The sequence below is a fragment of the Salminus brasiliensis genome, chromosome 7 (assembly GCF_030463535.1).
Source record: "Salminus brasiliensis chromosome 7, fSalBra1.hap2, whole genome shotgun sequence".
NCBI lineage: Eukaryota > Metazoa > Chordata > Actinopteri > Characiformes > Bryconidae > Salminus > Salminus brasiliensis.
In genome coordinates this window covers 27,556,640-27,576,402 of record NC_132884.1, presented here as the reverse complement: position 1 = coordinate 27,576,402, position 19,763 = coordinate 27,556,640, and the positions used below count along the sequence as shown (strand labels likewise).

At 41.9% G+C, this 19,763-nt stretch overlaps 1 protein-coding gene across 2 annotated transcripts in view; it reads right to left on the bottom strand.

The window, feature by feature from the left end:
• The window catches only part of slc9a7 (solute carrier family 9 member 7), a 55,833-nt gene that overhangs the window by 5,089 nt on the left and 30,981 nt on the right, over positions 1-19,763 (bottom strand). The window contains exons 13-16 of one of the 2 annotated variants that reach the window (XM_072684392.1): positions 17,022-17,081; positions 9,662-9,725; positions 8,236-8,318; positions 3,617-3,722 (exon numbers count right to left, since the gene is read on the bottom strand). In XM_072684392.1, the coding sequence (XP_072540493.1) occupies positions 3,617-3,722; positions 8,236-8,318; positions 9,662-9,725; positions 17,022-17,081 (313 nt within the window). The remainder of the gene's footprint in view (positions 1-3,616; positions 3,723-8,235; positions 8,319-9,661; positions 9,726-17,021; positions 17,082-19,763) is intronic. The other variant, XM_072684393.1, reaches the window with a different exon arrangement.

The following is a 19,763-nucleotide window of genomic DNA, read 5'->3' as shown; positions in this document are numbered from 1 at the left end:
ATAGTGAAAACTGCATCCTCACAACCTGTTTGCTAGTGGTTTTCGCCTATTGTACAGGTGACCCACTGCCCAGTACAGTTTCTCCTGCCTTGCCCTACACATCTGATCCAGCTCATCATGAAAATTCAGCTCATGGAGTGTTCGATAATTAGCTGAAGACTAGGCTTCAAGATGGCTACTTTTAAATCAATCCTTCAATAAGTGTTAAACCGTTCGTCTGAACAACCTCAACTGTTAAGTTGCTCTGAATCAGGAGAGAGAAGCATGGATAGCAAAAGCTTAGGTAGCAGGAAATCAATCTGCTCACCACAGACATTCTAGTCTGGCTGACTGAAAGCCCTCTTGTAAAAGTTTAGATCAGATCAGGCGATTGATGTTAAAAGGCCAGAAAGCTAAATTTACAGTTTTTTTTTCCTCCACTGTGTTGGATTGGTAGTCCAATTGCTAAGCAAGCCTCACAAGCTCAGTACAACTGTTGTTACCCAACTGCTAAGCTGCTGAAGTTAGTGTTGGTGATAAAATCTCAGGTCTGAAAGAGCAAAGCTAAATGACTGGAGTTGGGACTAAACAGAAAGGCAAAAGGAGACCAGTTCTGCCACGTCTACCTAGTTAGCTAGCTAGTATGCTAAATACCACAGCCCATCCCAGACTGTGTTCCAACTAACTGAGGCTCAAATCAAACACTGGGTAAAACTGGATGAAATGCTACAACCGGTGTTTAATTTTGAGAGCATTTGGACAAATACGTCTCCAGACTCGAACATAAATGGTAACTTTCTCATAAGTGTTTAATGATTTTCTGTAATTTGGCATCATTGTGAAGTATGTAAAGCATGTAAATAACTCACAGTGAGATCCAATTTGGTACTGCCAATTGACCCACCCATTTGGACAACAGCTAACAGACACCTGTTCCGGCCAACATCATTTGAGAGTGATAAGGAGAGACCGCCATCTACCTGGAGAGAGCACTGCCAGTTGTGCTCTTTCTGACTCTGGACGCTGATGGCTAAGCAGCATGGCTTAGAATTTGAACTTGTGAACACTGGGCCATTGTGGTAGCACATTAGATCGCTGAGAACTGTAAGCACCCAGACGAGACTAGATTTTTTATGTATTTGGGTTGGAAAGCTCATCCCTCTGTTAGAGTTAACTCAAGTTGTGGTGCAAGTTGTTGCAGACCTCACATATAGCTGAACTGTGCATAAAACAGTTGGTGCTGAAAACCAAAATTAACCAAAATAACCAAAAGTGTCATTTGTCATGCTGCCCTTCCTTATCTGTCACTACAGAAGTCCAATAGCTCCAGTGATAGCAAACATTGGACAACATTGTGGTGTTGTCTGAGCAACTGCACTTTGGGATCATTTGACGAGCATATTTTTTGCTGAGCTATCGATATATAAAAAGGAAGTACAGGACAGCCCAAAATTACAGCATGTTTAAGGGCACGGCATGCTATTGCGCAGGCAGTGTGCGATTCAGGAATCGTGAAACTATGACTGGTTCTAATGTCTGGGGATACGGTGAGGGTTAAGATGTTACATTTTCAGTAGTGACAATCATTTGTCTTTGCTTTTGTTCACTCAGAGCTCTGTCCTCTCCTGTAATAATGGAGGTGGGGGAGCACAAGGGGTCGGGAGGTGGGGGAGAAGTGGCCCGGCAGGACATTTGGCTCATTGTGCCACAGCAGCACAATGGAGGACTGTGAGACATTTGTGGAATCAGCCAAGCATCCCCAGCTACAGTATCAGCATTGAGATGAATAGGGGAATTTGCCAGAGTGAATCAGACTGTGACCGCACAGTGAATGGCAGTGTTCTCCGTGTTTGAGATATTGGAACGGAATAGCTCGCAGGCCCACGCTCATCAGAGTGCCATTACTGAAAGCCTCTTTTGTAAAGCAGCGAACACAGAGCGCGTCTTCCTTCAGTTTGAAAGCCCTGGTGCTTTTGTGCCCCTCTCTCTTTTCAAATGCAGTTTCATAGGGCCACAATCCCATCGGCGGTCAAGCTATGGAGGCTAAAGCTCACTATTGAAGAGCTCACCAAGAGCCACTTCCTTCAAGACAGAGAGTCGAGAGTGAAGTGTGAGGACACTGGAGAGATTTGAATAATCTCTAAATAAGCTTCAATTTCGGTGAAACAGGAGTTATTCAGCCTTTGCCCTGCATTCTGTGTGTTAACTGGATAGCAAATTTTTCCAAACTGGTATCAACATTTTGAATTAAGCACTAATACTAATACAAATACTTTATTTGCCCCCCCCCCTTATTATTTTTGCATGAATGACTTATCATGTCCCATTAAAGAATATGAATAATCATAAATGTGTTCTGCCATTGAATGCATGATAAACAGAAGCTCATTGTTGTGGCCCAGCTGACCTATCCATACTACATCCACAAAGGAGTTGTCTCGACGTAATTGTTGAAAGGCTGAAGCTTTACAGAACGTTGGCACAAATCCATCCCATCCCACCTAATGAGAAACTGTTTAACCTGATAAACAGTACTGTCCGAATGCACAAGTACAATGGATTATAGGCTTTATAACTGGGCTAACCTTAGCCTTAGCATGGTGGCAAATTCACAGTGCTCAACCTGACCAGATTCAATTAGCTACAATAACTAAATCTCTCACATGCACAGGAAACTCATTAGACAGAATGTTTTTTTGCTTATGATTTGTGAAGCTTATTCAATAGCTGCTATAAAAGAATTCATGTGTAGTTGAAGCATGAATGGGTCAATGGGTTTTATATAGACAAAACAGTTTTATGTTCAGTGAGGGTCAACATGTAGAAACAGTAGTTTGATCAGAAGGCCTTTAATCACAAAAGCTCACTGAATTCTCGTCTGGATATGGACAGTGGCTGTTAAGTGCTACTCAGGACGGTGGCTTTGGAAAAAGTGAGAGAAAAAAAGGTGTAATTCTGTGCGTTATCCCACTTTAAGGAATGGTCAAAAATGTCACTTTTGTATTATATTTAATTATCAGATTATATTTAATATCAGACATGCAAGATACCAAACCAAACCAAAACACCTGCCATTGTGATTATTTAGCCAAGTAAAACTACAGCCAAACTGGTCAACCGTGGCAGCTTTGTGCTCTTCTCTCTGCTCTGTCTGTCACATAAGGACCCAACTGGATGCCACAAAGCTTCTCTAGTAATGTGACTTCAGCTTGAGAGGTTAAACTTTACCCCCTTTGCAGAGAGTAGAAAGGTAAATGTGTCATATAAAAATATATATATATGAGAAAATGTGCTTTTGTCTCCACTGTCTGACACTGCTGTCACCCTTTAAAAGAACAACAAAAAAAGCAATAGTTCTCTCACATTAAACTCTAGCAACTTCTGCCTTCAGAAGTTCCACTTCCACTAAAGTGGAATAATGCACACCAACTATTTTAACAACCTGTTTCAGCCTCTGCTGGAGTGCGTCAGTCACATGCTAAGAGGAATAAAGTCAGTGAATGTCTACTTCCAGTTATTTGCTTGTCAAATGTCAAGGCAATAAAAAAAAAACCCAAACTTCTCTTTCACCAAGAATCACTCAAATCCATGTAGAATCCAGAAGCAATTTACTTTTCGGCATGTGTGTTTTTCTTACCTCGTAGGCCTGAGGGCTTGTGAGGCAGTGGGCCAGCGGGCCACAGCATGCCGGCAAGGTGGTGGTGAGTGGAGGACCGCTGTGAGTTAGGATGGGCTTCAGGTAACTATACATGGGGTTAAGGAGAACATAAAAGGGGTAGTTCTGGTCCAACAGTCATTCTCTAAAAGTACAATGTCTGTGTAATTTACAGATTAACATCTAAAAACAGATTTAAGTCTAAATAAAAGTCATTTTTTCTGAACCTTTTTTAAAGTGTATTTATCTAAACATTAAGTAGTGTAACGGGTGTGACCATTGAAGAGCAAGAGACTGACACAAAGGACACAGCGGGTTTGTCTGGATGACAACTGCATCATCCATTACAGTCCCTAAAACTCCACTCCCCAGCAGCCTTTTGCATGAACCCAAATCAGCACTTCACGTAACGTCTGTCTTCTCCAGCTTACTTCCAACTGTTCTTAATATGATTATGCTCCTAAAGGCTCTCATTAAAGCCCTCCGACACAAACACATGTCAGCAACACAATTGGAAGCTTAGGCCCTCTTAATGTAGTGTCTGCTTACCAAGGCCATCATGGTTATTAGAAGTGCACAGGCTGATCTCCTGGCTCATGCTTGCACAGCACAGCTCTTGTATTACTCTGGCTAAAGCTATTCAAAAACACTCTTGGCTTAAATAAAGTGACCCCTTGTTTTATAGCTGGGAGGATTGACACTACTGGATACTGATATTGCAGAAAGCCCTACATGCAGTTTTTATGAAAACATTCCAACTCTGAAATAACAAATCAATGACATTTCAGTTCAAATGTCGAGCGATCAGATGGGAAATATGTACACTGTTTCAAAAGGCTTGCATTTAGCTGGACCCATGCACTGTTTAGGGCATTTCAAAACATCAGTGTCGGTTACAGATCCAAAAACAGATCTGCTTGAAATAGATACTTCCAGAAATGTCCCTGGACAAAACAGATTTCAGTATGAAGATAAGCATTGGACCACATGACATCACTCAGCATGAATTCTGCTTAGCTGCTGTGCTTTGTTACACAAAACTAGGCCTTACTGCTTCGCAAAGAGGTATCAACTGTCAAAGATGCCAAATCTTCAAAAAGCATGAACAATAACAATTACCCGGACACTAGAAATGAAACATTTTTCATTGCATCATAGTTGCATCATAAACAAGGAAAAACGATTTAAAATCTGCTGCCTCTCGGCCAAAAAGTTTCAAAGGCTTTTAAGAGCCAATCATGGTACAAAAGAGCCTAATTTCAAGGAGAGCATCATGGAAAATCTTGGTAGAGAGAAGATAAGCATGGGCTATGTTTAGAAGAAATCTTGACTTTGCCTATACAGGTTTAGACCACATTCATATACTCATACAACCTCCTGCCCCACAATGAGGACGTGTCCACAGACTGTCAGATCCAATCAGGTAAACCAGAAGCTCAGGGGATTACAGTACAATGTCTCAACACAGCTGCAGTGCTAAAGGGTTGGTCCTCAACACACCACACGATGATACCCAGTTTACTTCGGACAGTGCAATGAAATGTCAGCTGTCTAAATAGGGCTACAGTGCAGCCTTCACACAGGGCTGGGAAGCGAGTCACCTGCTGACACTGAAAAACATCTCTGCAGAGTTCTGGTACCCTGGTCGAACACATAAAAAGGAAAAAGCAGCATGTTGCTTAGCCCAGTCCAATACTGGAACCTTTGGCAGGCATCTACAAACACACACAACCTAACACTCACATCTCACACAACCAATACTCACATCCAACCACTTGCTCCCACAAGAAGGTAAATAAATAATAAATAAGCACACAAACGTTCATCCCCTAAAGCACAGCAGCTCACACATGAATAAGCATGTTACTATGACGAAAATCCCATGCTACTTCACACGTACACACACCCACACTCGCACACAGCTGCTCTTAGAGTAGGGCACCTGTGAGTCAACTAGGGAGCTTGTTGTCTCAGATGTGCAGGAAGTGAGAGGAGGGTTAATGTGTGCATGTGCCTGTGCATGAGTGTGTGTGGAGAACACTTGCTCATTACTCTCATTTACTGCATCTGCATCTTAACTGTAGCCCACCTCTCCTCTCCTGCTGCTGTTCTGCTCTCCATTTTAACATACTGTTTCTTATTCTGGCACTGTGAACTTTTCAAAGCAGAAAGCACTTAGCTGTTAGGAGCTCCTGGCTGTTGCGCGGGCCTGCTAATTAAGGATCGGAGACGTCCAAGAGAGCCAGCTGTAATTATTAGCTCTGAGCCATTTTAAAGCAATAGTTTTTATCTGTAACGGACAGGCGTACAGAAGAAATTCTAAAGATGGTTGCTACCACTGTTTAGCAATTGTGAGATATGTTGTACGTTATTTTTTTTAAAAATAGCAGTAATTTACACCTACAAATTATGCATTGTCCAAAAACTGGATAAAAATACTGCAGAATTGCAAATTTAACTGCAAAATTTAGGCTTAAAAATGACTAATATACACTTGCTCTTTTTATTGACAACAGGATGTCATACACACATGCTGTCAGTAACCACTGGAGTCCATTGGAGTTTATGTAAAATATCAAAACAGCTTAAAGGATAAATGTGATAATGTATGCATTCAATTTGTATGCCAGAATAGGTGATAGGAGTAATATACATTTGCTTATTACATTGGCGCCAGAGGGGAAGGAAAATATTAGGCAGCTGAAGTTAATGTGTGAAAAATTGCCAAGCATGAAGGTCTGAACAACTCTGACAAGAGCCAGATTGTAATTGCTAAGACTACTGGGTCAGAGCATCTCCCAATCGGCAGGTTAGCCATAACGTTAGCACCTAATGTACCTAATATTGAGTAGGTCCTTCTTGGGCCACCACAAAAGATATGAACATTCAAGGCATGGAGTCCACAAGACCTCAAGACATTGGCATATCTGGCACCATGACGTTAGCAGTAGATCCTGCATGCAAGTCCTGCATGTTGTGAGGTGTGGCCTGCATGGGTCGCATCAATGATCCTGTTGCCGGGTCACAGGCTGTTCTTTCTTGGAATACTTTTGGTAGGTACTGACCACTGCATACCAGGGGGAAAAAAACCCACAAGGCCTGCCTGATATTTTGGAGATGCTCTGACCCAGTCGTCTAGCCACCACAATCTGGCTCTTGTCATTTTTCCTGATTTTTACGAATAACCTTTTAGAACGGACTGTTCACGTGCTGCCTAATATATCTCACCCCTTAACAGATGTCACTGCTGATGAACATGATCAATATTTTTTACCTCACCGGTCAGTGGTGCTAACATTATGGCTGATTAGTGTATTGTCAGGTTTAATAATATGTTCAACTCTGAGGTCAAAGCTTAACATGATTTTTGTACGGTAATGGGATTTTAGTGGTGTGCTAGCACTAAAGTGACAGCAATGCACTGGATATTTTGGGGCGATTTAGAAAGACATATCACTGTATTTGGAGCTTATAACATAAAATTACATATGTTTTATTGTGTATGTTGCAGTTTAACAGTGTGGTTCTCAGTACAGAGTCCTGACACAGAGTTGTGGTCACTGTTTTCCAACAACTGACTGAATCCTGGTTAAACTATCACTCGTTCTTGCTGTCTGTGATGTATTTAAGGCTACTAGAAAGTCTATAAGAATGTTTTTCAGACAAAATCGGTCCCAACCACTGGAAAATACAACATGACTCCCTGCTGATGGTTACTCTGAAATCTGAGGTTTAGTTTAGTTAGGGAAGTCCAAACCAATGGGACAGTTGTATAGATACCATCACAAAAGTATCATTCCAGAGAACCCCAGTTTCACAAGTCCACAGCTCGATGCTGGGGGACACCCTTCTAGCCTACGCCTGGAATTAGGTATGGTGCCAACAGGTTCATGTTTACCTGCACAAGAGTCATTTTCTATTGGTAATACTTCTCTACAGGGACTGGGAGAAGGGTCCAAATTAAAAACTCTTCTTTATTAGCTACATTAGCTTCACAACTCTAGCGCAGGGGTTGGTGAAAGAAGGTGCATTAAGCGAGGTTTATGGAGAAAGTGCAGTAAATGTAGGGAGAAGTCTTTCAAAGGACTACTTGCAGCCCCCAAGGAACTCGCTCAGTGATCAAACAGCTTCCCTACTAAAGCCCCAATTTTTTTTGCTAATCATCTCTCCGTTTTTCTTTTTCTTTCTCCCCTCTCTCATTTCCCTTCATTAAATGCCCCCCGCTCAGCTGCTCCAACCAAAATCCACATTGATATTCATCCGCAGCTTCCTGAACAGCTCTCCCAGATCCTGTCAGTGCACGCTGCCCTCTTTTTCATCCTTTCGTCACGTCGCAGCAGATGTCAAGAGGTTTCATTCACTCGTCAGTCTAAAGCAACGTCACTGAATTGACTTGCTCAGACAGGAGAGGAAAAAAAGGAAAGAAAAAAAAAAAGAGACGTAGAGACGGAGGAAGGAAAGACATAAATAAAAGCGAGAGCAGACAGATTAAGGGTGGTGTACGAGAAGCTGCTCTAGCAAGAAAAGCACAGAGGCTGTGCTGATGACCAAGTGTTTCCTGGGCAGCAGCATGATCTGAGAAAAACATATTGAAAGGATACTTGTGGTCAAAAGTGTACCACAATCTAAAGAGCCATGCACTCTCCTGCTTGGTCTTACTCTGGCCCTCCTGTTGACTTCCCTCCTAGAGAAAATACAGGAAACAGCACAAGAAAAACAGTCCAAGAATTACAATTATTCATATTAAAGATCTGCTCTGAGGCAAGCTCTAATATGTGGGTTTTAAGCATCCACTAACTGTTAACTACATTAGCCTTGAAGTTCCAGTGGAAGATTAAAGAAGCAAGCTTGTCAGTAAATACACTTTCAGAAAAAAGGAAACCAAATTGGCACTGGGAACAGTCACTGGAATTGTCCTTTGCTAGCCCAGTACTGTAGTTGTATCCTCAAGAGTACAGTTTGTTACAGGTTACAAAACTATGCACTTCTTTTTGAAATGGGTCATAATACAAGACTCGCCTTTTCCAGTAGCGCATGTTGAGTATTGTGGTATCCATACTGGACTTTTGTATTTGGCAGTATCTAGCTTTGGCTATGTCTAGGATTCTAGCCTATGCAAATAAGCTAAGGATATATCCTGAGTAAACAGTGAAGCACTTTTGTAAGACACTATGCCTTAAATGTAAATGTAATTGCAGTGAATCTGAACAGAGGCCATTTATATCATTCAGCATAGAAACAACATCAGCCTGTTCAATTCTAAGGGATGTTCAAATAAACATGGATGAGTGTTTTAGGCATCTTAAGTAGGCCTCAGGGGTTAAAAAAAAGCTAAAATGTAGGATTCTAGTGACGTACTTTAACATTAATATTGTTTATATTTTGTGGAATATAAATGCACCAAAAATGTACAAGACTCATTTTCCTTAGTGTGTTTTAGCACATTTAATATCTCTGGCTCGGGCATAAACCTCACCTACTCTAAATTAGGTCATGGGTACGGTGCTGTTAATGACCTATTGAACACAGAAGTTCACAGGGCAGTCACACACTAGTCACTATCTTTTTTTCCCCCACTCACCGCACTACAAACAGGACCTGGTCTAGGAGTATTAAAGCAAAGTACTCCAGCAACATTATTTTAGTTTTGAGTGTCTTTTTTTGGAAGACATCTCTGAAAGTCAGCGGAAATGGTGTGATTTGTTTCAAGGGAAAGCTCTCAATCATGTGCTAAAAGAAAAAGGAAGCAACACCTTCTGGAGAGCAAAGGGTTTTGTGGTCAGCCGTCTGCTTCTCTAGCAAGCTCTACTAATCTGACCTGTTTGCAGCATAACTTTCGTGTGGGGTCTAACCCGAAAGGCCTAACACCTAACTGGAGATGTAGAGCAAGATGTGATACCTGTGTGTGAAAATGAGGCCAAACGTTCATTCTACAGCTACCTAAAGGCTAGATGTTGTTCCTGTTTTTTTTCTGCAAACAAATAAACAAACCAGCAAACAAAACTGCCTATTAAGGCCAGGACTTACTCCTTGAAGGACCTGGAAGCTGTCGCCACATGGGTGTAGATCCTGATCGGGGTCTACTCCAACTCTAAAACATATGAAAGAAAGAAAGACATTTTTTTTTACAAATCTGTGTGTTCTGTGTGAGTCAGTTTACCAAGCCTGGTGTGCAGAGAGCAGTACAGAGTGAACCGTAACCTTTGAAGAACGTGCAGCATGTGGGAGGAAGCACAAACTGATACTTGAAGGGGTTGAAGGGGTGTAGAAAGAGAGGCATTGGGCTCCATTCTGAGGCGTACAACAATATAGGAGACAAATACATGCATGGTCACATTGTATTAAAGCGTGAACTCTAATAGTAAACTCATGTCGGACTGGGGTAAAGGAGCAGAGGCGGGTAATATAATAATAAATTACATCATGATTTCTTTGATAAGGTCATCATGGGTATTGCCAGAACTTAGTCCAGAGAGTTTGAGAGTCTTACTTGTAACGGCACAAAGAAGAAGATTGTCATTCAGTATTATTTTCTTATTTAAGATTTTTGTTCTATGATCCAAAAACATTTTAATATGGTCACATTCACATCCATGAAACACCTCTTTTTCCTCTTTTTATGACCTTATTTTGTAGATGTTTCGTTACCTCAGTAGTGTTCTATTGATAAAGATACACTACTGTTCACCAGTGTACTGTTTGCCATTCTATGGTCTATGGTAATTGGGTGCCTATTTAATCGCTGTTGATTGAATGCAAGATATTTAGGAACAATACAGTCAAGTGCAGCATGAACGTGATCATGTATTTGCGGTCAGACAAAAACCTCTCACTCCATTTTTTTAGTTTTTTCACTTTACGACAATTCAAATCTATTTGTTTACTTTGTTTTAAAACTGGTTCATTTTATTACAAATGTTCAATTACAAAAGTCACCATTTCGGAGATACAAGATTTTAGTGCAACAGCGACGATTAACAGACATGTATGAAACTTATGCTGTGTCCATCTCAAGGATTTGTGGGTTCTGTATACTTTTGCTATGCACTACAGCACTGTCTCATGCAGTGGGTACACGCTCGGTCTGCACTGATATTGGTCTAACACTCCTGTGTTGTATTTTAGGCAGTCCTGCCAGGAATTCCACACTCTCACACACACATTCTACACTCCCTGCCCACATCCTGAGCCATGCACTCCCTTCACACTGACACACACATCCACTGTGAAGAAAGAAAAATCGAATTAGTTCCACAGACACTGTGCCAGTGATTATTAATGGCAATTAACAGTTTGCACATTCCAGCAGAGTCACGGCACTCTTGTGCTGATGCCCGTGATCCGGGAGCCGATGTGAGCGGCAGGCTGGTTTATTAGAGTGCTCACATAACACTCCATGGGAACATCAGAGATTAGTCAGCACTCACAAGGAGGGGGCAGAAGAAAAACAAGAAATAAAAATCAGCTTCAGCAAAAAAACTAAACCAAACAAAACTGAAATCATCATCATCATCATCATCATCATCATCATCATCATCATCATCATCATCATCATCAGCAGCTTCCCTTCTCCGTTCTAGCACTCACTGCACATCACTGCCAGCTGCAGCAGAGAGAATACATTTGCTTGACTTGTCTTTTCTTGAGTTTGCCAATTGCTGGATTGCTGAAATATGACCCATATGTCACAGACCTTTGGAGCGGTGACAGAACGTGGTGCTAAGGCTAGACTTGGCTGAAGTACCGAATGCAAGTGGGGGCGGGGGGAGAACTTTTATATGAGTTTCCAAGTCCATTCACTGATCCTCCCCAGGCATTTCATTACAGCTCCTCCTGCGGGCATGATAAGGGTATGAGTGTGATAAATCACAAGACACATTCCCAAGTATTAAAGCAATCATCTGTAGGAAAATCTCCACACCATAAAAAAAAAACATTGCATAATATATTTTCTAAATATTTTGGAACATCCTGAACACCTATTGTTTGTTAGTTTGTGCCCCTATGAAAACATTGACTTGTTATGGGGTTAAACAGATCCAAGTAAATCATTATCCAAGTAAGACACATGTTTACCATCATTCTATTATTACTAATTATGTGTACCAGTCACAGAATTCAGACCTACATCATTTTATTTGCTCTTTTGGTGCCTGCAATATACTATCAATCTGAAGCATGTACATAACTCCCAGTGAGAGCCAGTCAAGCTGAAGTACAGCTTACACATGGCAGAGTTAGCTCTAACTAGGTGCATACACCCCACCCATATACATTCAATTAATATTTATATTTAGGTTGGAAAGCTCACCTGGTTCAAACAACAAAGGACTTTATGGAAGTACAATACATTAACGTCACCGAGACCGAGAGAGAGAGAGAGAGAGAGTGAGAGTGAGTGAGTGCCCTCTTTGCTCTACGTTTTTGCTGCACTGCTATTTTGTCCTTTCCAATTTTCTACAAACCACAGACACATAATGACACATAATGTCTACTGAGAAAACATCTTAAAAGTGCGACTGACCAATCTTATCCACAAAGGTGCAGTGTGGTTGCAGTATTTCATTCGAAACAAGCCAGAGAACAACATATGTCTTTAAGCAGTTGACGTATGTTGATGGACACCCCTGCCTTAAAGTAAAGTAATGCTTTCTTATTTGCCATCTCGCCCACCTTTACAAGCAGTGGGAACAAGAGAAAGTCGTCCAGCTCTCTGGATTACAGAGCCTTCATTGTTAAATGAGGGACTGAGGACATGTGTGTTTGAGATTTAACAGCTGTCCACACGAAAGGGCCAAAGTACAAAAAACAGTGACTTATCATTGGTCACTGCCCTCATGAATGACTAAACTATATTGAGTGCTGCATAGTTTATCTCTCCACAGGGCTCAGATGGTAGCTGAATGGGTGGAAAAAAGAAAAAGGAAAAAAAGGAAAAAGAAAGTGAAGCTAAAAACTTTTGACGAGCTGCTGCCATTTCTGCCACGTCTGGAGGAGAGCTACTGCAATCTGCAGGACAAAAAGGCATCCAGCTGAGGGGCCTGCACACGGGGCAGCAACTGTCCAAACAATCCTCTAAGTTCAGACGTCCGGGAGGTGCAGGCTGAGGGTCTGAGGCTCTGGCAGCAGACCTCCACCCCTTCGCACAGGAAACGACAGATCAGCCTGCTGTATTTTCTTTCTGCCTGCACACCTCCACTCCTGCAGCCACTCCAGATAAACAAAGAGCCACCCATGGCCAGGAAGCCCAGAAAGCATAACTTGCCTCGCTCTCTCTGGGTGGGTAGAACATTTCTCTACAATCAAAATCCCACATGCCATGTTAGCCAGTGCAGGCATCTATTTGCTGATGCAAAAGTCCTCCCAGTACATGATGCTGTCCAAAAACACTGCGTTAGCCACATCTCTACAAGATGAGGTTGGTTGGCTTCATGTGAATCAGGGGAAGCAGAACGCATGGTAGTGTGTAGTGTGATAGGGGGATTTCTATGCAGTGGATGGGAATTGGCAATCAAATCAACAGGGGAGAAAACTGAGGGGGGGGGGAGGTCAGTCTTTTTTGCTAGGTCTGTCAAAATGAAATCTTCTTAAAGAGGATCCAAGTTGATTTTAGGAAAACAATATAACATGTAAATAACAATGAAAAGGTGACAGAATGTGTGATGCATAATCCCTTACAACACTAAGTACATGATGACCTTGACTATGATGACCAGGGACCTATCCTATTGTACAATACAGTACCACAGCGCATCATTACTGCATCACAAACCATAACAGTACGTATTCTGTGTGGATTTACCTTTGGGTTCAGTCCCAGCAAGAAGCTGAGGTGGATCATTTCGGTCTAGAAATGCGTTTGGTGACAAGCAAATTGGCCAATAATCTGCTTGTACTCCACATGCTGCCAAAACAGGTCACTTTAAGACATTTGAAGGTGTTGTGTGGTATCTAGCACCTAAACGTTAATGCAGATCCTTTAAAATTTCATAAGGCACAAGATGGAGCTGCCTTTTCGTTCCAGACACTCTTCTTGCCATTTCAGAACTGCTCCAAACCAGTCATGTCACCTACATGGCTCATCTACACCATTTGTGTTTAGCACGGACACTGGATGCTTCTACTCTCACTTCTTTAGTCTTGCCACAGTGTTTTTGTTACCTCTGAAATTAAGAGTACTTCTTGGCTTTCTTTGAAATTTCTAGTCCACTTTAATGCTCAAATAGGTGCTGAGCAATGGTCATTGATCTGCATTAGTAATATGCACACTGATTTTGACTGGCTGTTACTGTGATGATGTGTGTAATGTTACACAGAATGTGGCGTGCTGAAAAACAATGACTATATAGTATTATGAATCTGGTGCAAAGCATTCCCAGCTTCTGATGGGCAACGAGAGGCCTGTACAATATGTACCTTGATTTGATTTGGGTGGGCTAAGTGCTGAGGAGGAAGCTTAGGAAATTAAGAAAATTTGGGGGAGGAAACTAAGAGAAGTGAGAGGGTATAGATTACAATAAATGGGAAGAGCTGTAGATGAATGGTCTGTAGGAAGCAGGCCTGCAGGCTGGGTGGTGTGGGACATCAGTAAATCACAGGGGTCAGGGGCACCTTGGGAAAACAAAAAGAGTTCAGAGGATGGGGGTAGGGCAGCTATGGAAATATCAAGTCAAAAGGGAAGTTTCAAGGGGAGTGGAGGAGTATAGTATTAAGCCACACCTACAACCATATATTCAGAGTGAAGGAATGCAGGAGAGAAGAGGAGGGGGCACTTGTGGTTTGGTTGAGGGGGCCAATACACCCTGTGCGCAGAGTAATTTAAAAGCCTAAATACTGCAGAAAACACTAGAAACACACAGATTTGGGAATTCACTCAGTTAGTGTGTATTTACTCACTGATGCATCATTCATATTATATGGACAAAGGTATTGGAACACCTACATAAGCCTTTATGGCATCCTATTCTCAATCCATAGACATTAATACGGAGTTGTCCGCCCCACCCAACTTTGCTGACTCAGTAACTGCTATAAACCTTCTGCCATAGCTGGCGACTTTGGTGCACTGTGTGTCTCAGCACTCTGCGAGCCCACTCCATAAGTTTATATGGTCTGGCGCTTTGTGGCGGAGTTGCGGTGGTTCCTAAACGCTTCACAAAATTTCACAAACTAACGTGTTGCAAGTCTGCCATCCTATTACAGTACCATGCCTGAATTCAGTGTGCTCTTTAGAACGACCCATATATTTCAATATAAGTTCAGTTGTATTTTTAATTTGAAAAAAAGAAAGAAAGAAAATGCACAGCTTGGCTACTGTCACATTTAACAGGCTTATCATTTTTATCATTTGATTTTCAAAAAGATGCGAATAACTGCTACTCAATGGAAGTTTCATAAGGAACTCCTTTCTGAGGTTTATTGAACAGAAACTTCTGGTTAAGTCAAGTTTTTAGCTACTTTTACTTCTGCTTGATTTATTACTTCACTTACCACTCCAGCTTAGCCCACCCACCACTACACACTAGTGACTGCTGCTCTACTTAATTTTCACGTTCCTACGAAAGCAACCCCCCCTCCACCCCACACAAACAAAAATACATACAACTTGTAAGCTTAAGATAAGAGACTTAGAATAACACTCTCGCCTTAAATCTTTTCATATTCGATGAGTCAACAGCATGACTCTTCCTTTTAACAAGCAGCACACACACACACACACACACACACACACACACACACACACACACACACACACACACACACACACACACACACACACACACACACACCAAGTGACGCCAAAGTGTGAAAAACGAGACAACACAGAGAAAAGCAGACCAACATTCTCTCTCTTCCACACACATACATAGACATATAAGCACTTATAAATATAATCAGGTTTAAACATAAATGCACATCATAGATCATAACAGAGGTTTGCAGAAACAGCAAGGGGATATAAACATCTGGATAGAGATGAGAGTCCTAGAGGATGAAGCTGCGTCACTGTATGGTATTTTAAATTCAGTAGAGGACTCTGGGGAGCAGAGTTCTTCTAAATGGGGCCAAATCTCCCTTTGAAGCTGCCAGAAAGAACCTTCAGAAATAGCAGAGAGTTATTTTCAATGCAGATTTCTTTAGAGGGAGATTATACTTTACATCGTGGAATGTGCCGCACAAACCATCTCCAGCAATTCCATCTATACATGGAGAAGCAAGGCAACAGAGACCTCATTCTTCAGGCAGAAAGGACTGCAGTAGGAGCCTGATTGATACACTGGTTGGATATGACGGCAGCAGGGATTTATCAGCATCTGCAGTAGTCCCACAGCCTACTTCTTTAAAGCTGGTTGTTCACAGTTTGCTGATTTCCTGGCTCAAATGCCTACTAAATTTGGCTATTAGCAGATGAGTTAAGCTAGCTGTGTTTGAGCAGGAAAACCAACAAACTCTGCTGGACACCAGCCCTCCAGGACTCCTCAGCAGTTAAGACAATTACGGCTCAGCTTTAAAGCAACATTATGACTATATTTACATTTTTTGTGCAATTTTTCTGTGTTCTACCGTTTAAATTTTCACAATGCAAGGCAGCTGCTAAAAGGAGACCATGGCTGCTGACTGCTTGGACAAGGTTTTAGGAGTCAGAGGTTGAGGATTCTCAATACAAAAGCACAGCAGGTTCGGAAAGCGTACTTGGTAATACAAACTTACGTTTAACTTGCTTGTACAAATTCCCGTTCACTCACTACACTTATTCTGAATTATGCAAGACCTCAGATCTCAGAAAATAGCAGAGCAAATGTTCATACATACCTTTATTCTGTGACACAGCAGCAGTATTTCCAAAATTATAGCTTACTTGGGCTGTGATGGATTACGTTTCATAAGTCCACAAACACACAAGTACAAATCCGACGCACCGGCTAGCAGACGCCAGTGACTGCCAGCGCCGCACTACAGTGATGTGGGGGGGATACCCACCCTAGAGAGAGCAAGGCTAATTGCATTCTCTCGAGGCACAGGCTGCCGATGGCCAGCAGCGTGTTCGGGATAGGAACCAAGCATTCTTAAAGCAAATAAAAAAAAAAAAAAGAAAAAAAAAAAGAATTAGAGAGACTGAAACTGAAAACAAAATAAAACAAATCTGTTCCAGTAATGAAGTGTGTGAAGTACATGTAACATAAGTTCACGTGATGACATACACACTTTTTTTTTTCTCCCTAGAGAAAACAAGATGAGGGAAATGAAATCTGAGTGGGCATTTCTGTTCTGACCAGGCACTGGGCCAGGAGCTCATCAGTGTTTCTCTCGTACACATGCTCCCAAAAAGTGTGAATCCAAAAGACCCAACCACCAGCAAGTCCATTAAGACCTAGGTTTACATTACCTGAGGTAATTCCACAGCTTCAGCAGTCTCTCCTTCTCTGCAGCTGAAGCTTGGCCAACCCTGAACAGGCACAGCACAGAAACACTACCTCAGTCTATTCCCATACGGTCAGACCACCAGTCATCTGACGCATTTACAAACACTTAAATACAGCACAAATTTAACATTAACAGTTCTCACATCTACATTCTCCTCTTTGGCGATGGGTAAAGGGTGTTTTGGAGAACTGATGATGAGACAATTGTAAAAGTGTTGTAAAGGTGTGCCTGTTCAAACCTTCCACGTCTCACACAGATTAGTCTAAAATGCTGAGGTTTTCTAAACTGGGCCAAAATCCCACAGCCTCCAGCTTCCATTCCAGTCCAGTGTTGTAGTTTTCCAGATGAGAGAATATAAACGAGATACAGATCTACGAAACTATGTATTCTTTACATTTACATCTACAACATGTACCAAGCACAGCCAATCTGTGAGAAGCCATGGTCTGGCGCTCTGAAGAAAAGGCACCACAATCCTTCTGAATCGGTCCTCTGTGTCCACAGAGCTCTGTGTTTACAGGAGGCAGGCAAGCCCAGGCAGGTTAAGCTCCAGCTGAGGCACAGAGGGTGCCTCCTGGCTCAGGTCCTGGGCAATAATCTGTATGGAGCCACAGTTCGAGCCCTCTGACCAACAGTGGCTCAGTGTCTACTCAGTCCAACACAGCAGCAATATACTAAACACAACAAGATAGATGGGAGTACAGCATTGATGCATTGTGAAGCACTCATTCAACTGCATACACTTGGAAAGACTAGACGTGAGAATAGACTTATTCATTAAACTAGTCCTCAAGGGTCAATCACAAGGTCCTTGTTTTTACTCTCTGTAGCTAGATTTGATATCACAGGGGTGTCACTTGTGTTTTCAATGTATTCAAAAAATTACAATTAATTAATGACTTCATGGTTATGCTGATATGATGTCCTTAGTTCTTTTGACATTATGCCTCTTGTCAATCTGTCTTTTTTATAGACAAGTTGCTTACAAATCTGAAGTGCTTAAAAAAAATACTGAATTATGCTGAAATACCCAATTCTGCATTAAACCAAACCGATCCAAACCAGCCCTTTATAAATACTGGTCAACTAATCAACTATACTTACGGAGATGCTGCACATGTGACCAGACATCATTCAAAAGATCACTTAGTCCATCATCTTCTCATCAGAACATTTACCGCTGGACCCGTTCAGCACTAACCGCGCATGCAAATGAGGGGGAAAAAAGAACTGTAGCGTCTCTTAGCACACAAACAATAAAACGTGCTCGTAAAGCATTTAATAAGGCAGGTCGTTTAACTACACATTGCTTGGTACATTGCTTACACTTTGCAGTGTCTGGGTGGGATTCAAGTTATCGTAAAAATACAACTATAAGTGAAGCTGTGACATAAAATTGGGGGAGCGGGACCACGCCCTGAACTCCTCCTTCTCCTCCGCCCTATATATACCCTCTACTCGCTTCACTTTTGTGACGAACAACGTGGCCCAGGCTAACAAAACTGCCTGTAAAGCTACATAAGCACTACTAGAGGACACCGTCATTACCGTGCCTGTTGTGGTTTCTGAACCTGCCTTTCAAAAGCATGAACTCAGCTAGTGCTCCTGGAAAATGCTGAGAGCATGTTTGTGTATAGTGTTCTGAAAGGCAGGGGTACAGTAACAAGAAGATTGAGCTGGCTTTTCCAAAGCAAAAAAAAAAAACAAAAAAACGACTTGTATTATTGATGACCGTGGCAAACCCTGGAAAACAAAAGCCTTACTCGCGTATTATTTGTTTATCATTTTAAAAAGATTAGGTCAGTAGAAACAGTCTTTATCTTCCAGCTAGATGGCCTCAATGTGTAATTAGGAGGCAGTTAATTGACTGGACTCAACAGACACGTGAATAAAGGTTTATAGGGGGGAACCAAATGTAACCATGTGTTTGGTTCAGGTCTGCTTTTTCCCCCGCACACTGGAATCGCATTGACCAGCATGTGACCTAAAGGCACCTCATCGATTATGGTGTCAAGAGGAATCTCTGCTAAAATCCCTTTTTAATCTTGAGCCAGGGTGGTCAGGCTGAGCTAAAGCAGAGCTTTACCATGAGGGGAATCACTGGTGCTCTTTCCTCTGACGTAAAATGGCTTTGTTCATATTTTTCCAGCGAATGATCCGATGGCCTGTTTTAACTGTGCATTGATTAGTCTGCAGTAGCCCTGAGCCAGAAGTCCACTATAGTCAGAGAGTGTGAAAGAGAGAGAGTGAGCGAAAACAAGCAAGCGACAGACAGAGCGACAGAGTGAGGCTGCAACACTATACATGCACGCAACTATCTCTCTCTGTAACATGCACAAGTTTCACAGGCCAATGCAGAGTCAATTTGAGTAAAGCTCTAAAATCAGATGGGGGCCTAAAAAGAAACTATCCCACTTCAGTCCCATTTCAATCTTTAATGCTTTCCAAATGAAGTGAAGGTGAATTACTGTGAACAAATGTGAGGTAGCTTAAGGTAGCTTTGAAAAACTCAAATGTGTCCTTTCCTTAAAGCAACATTTTGCAGCATTTCCACCTTAAACTCATCACTACATTGATTGTTGACACTCCACTGAACTATGGAGAATGGCTTCTCCATCATTGCTACTTCAGGCTCAGCACACCACCTACTGCACTATGTAACTTTGGTGAAGGTAGTGGGTAGTCCACATGATTTTTTTACTTC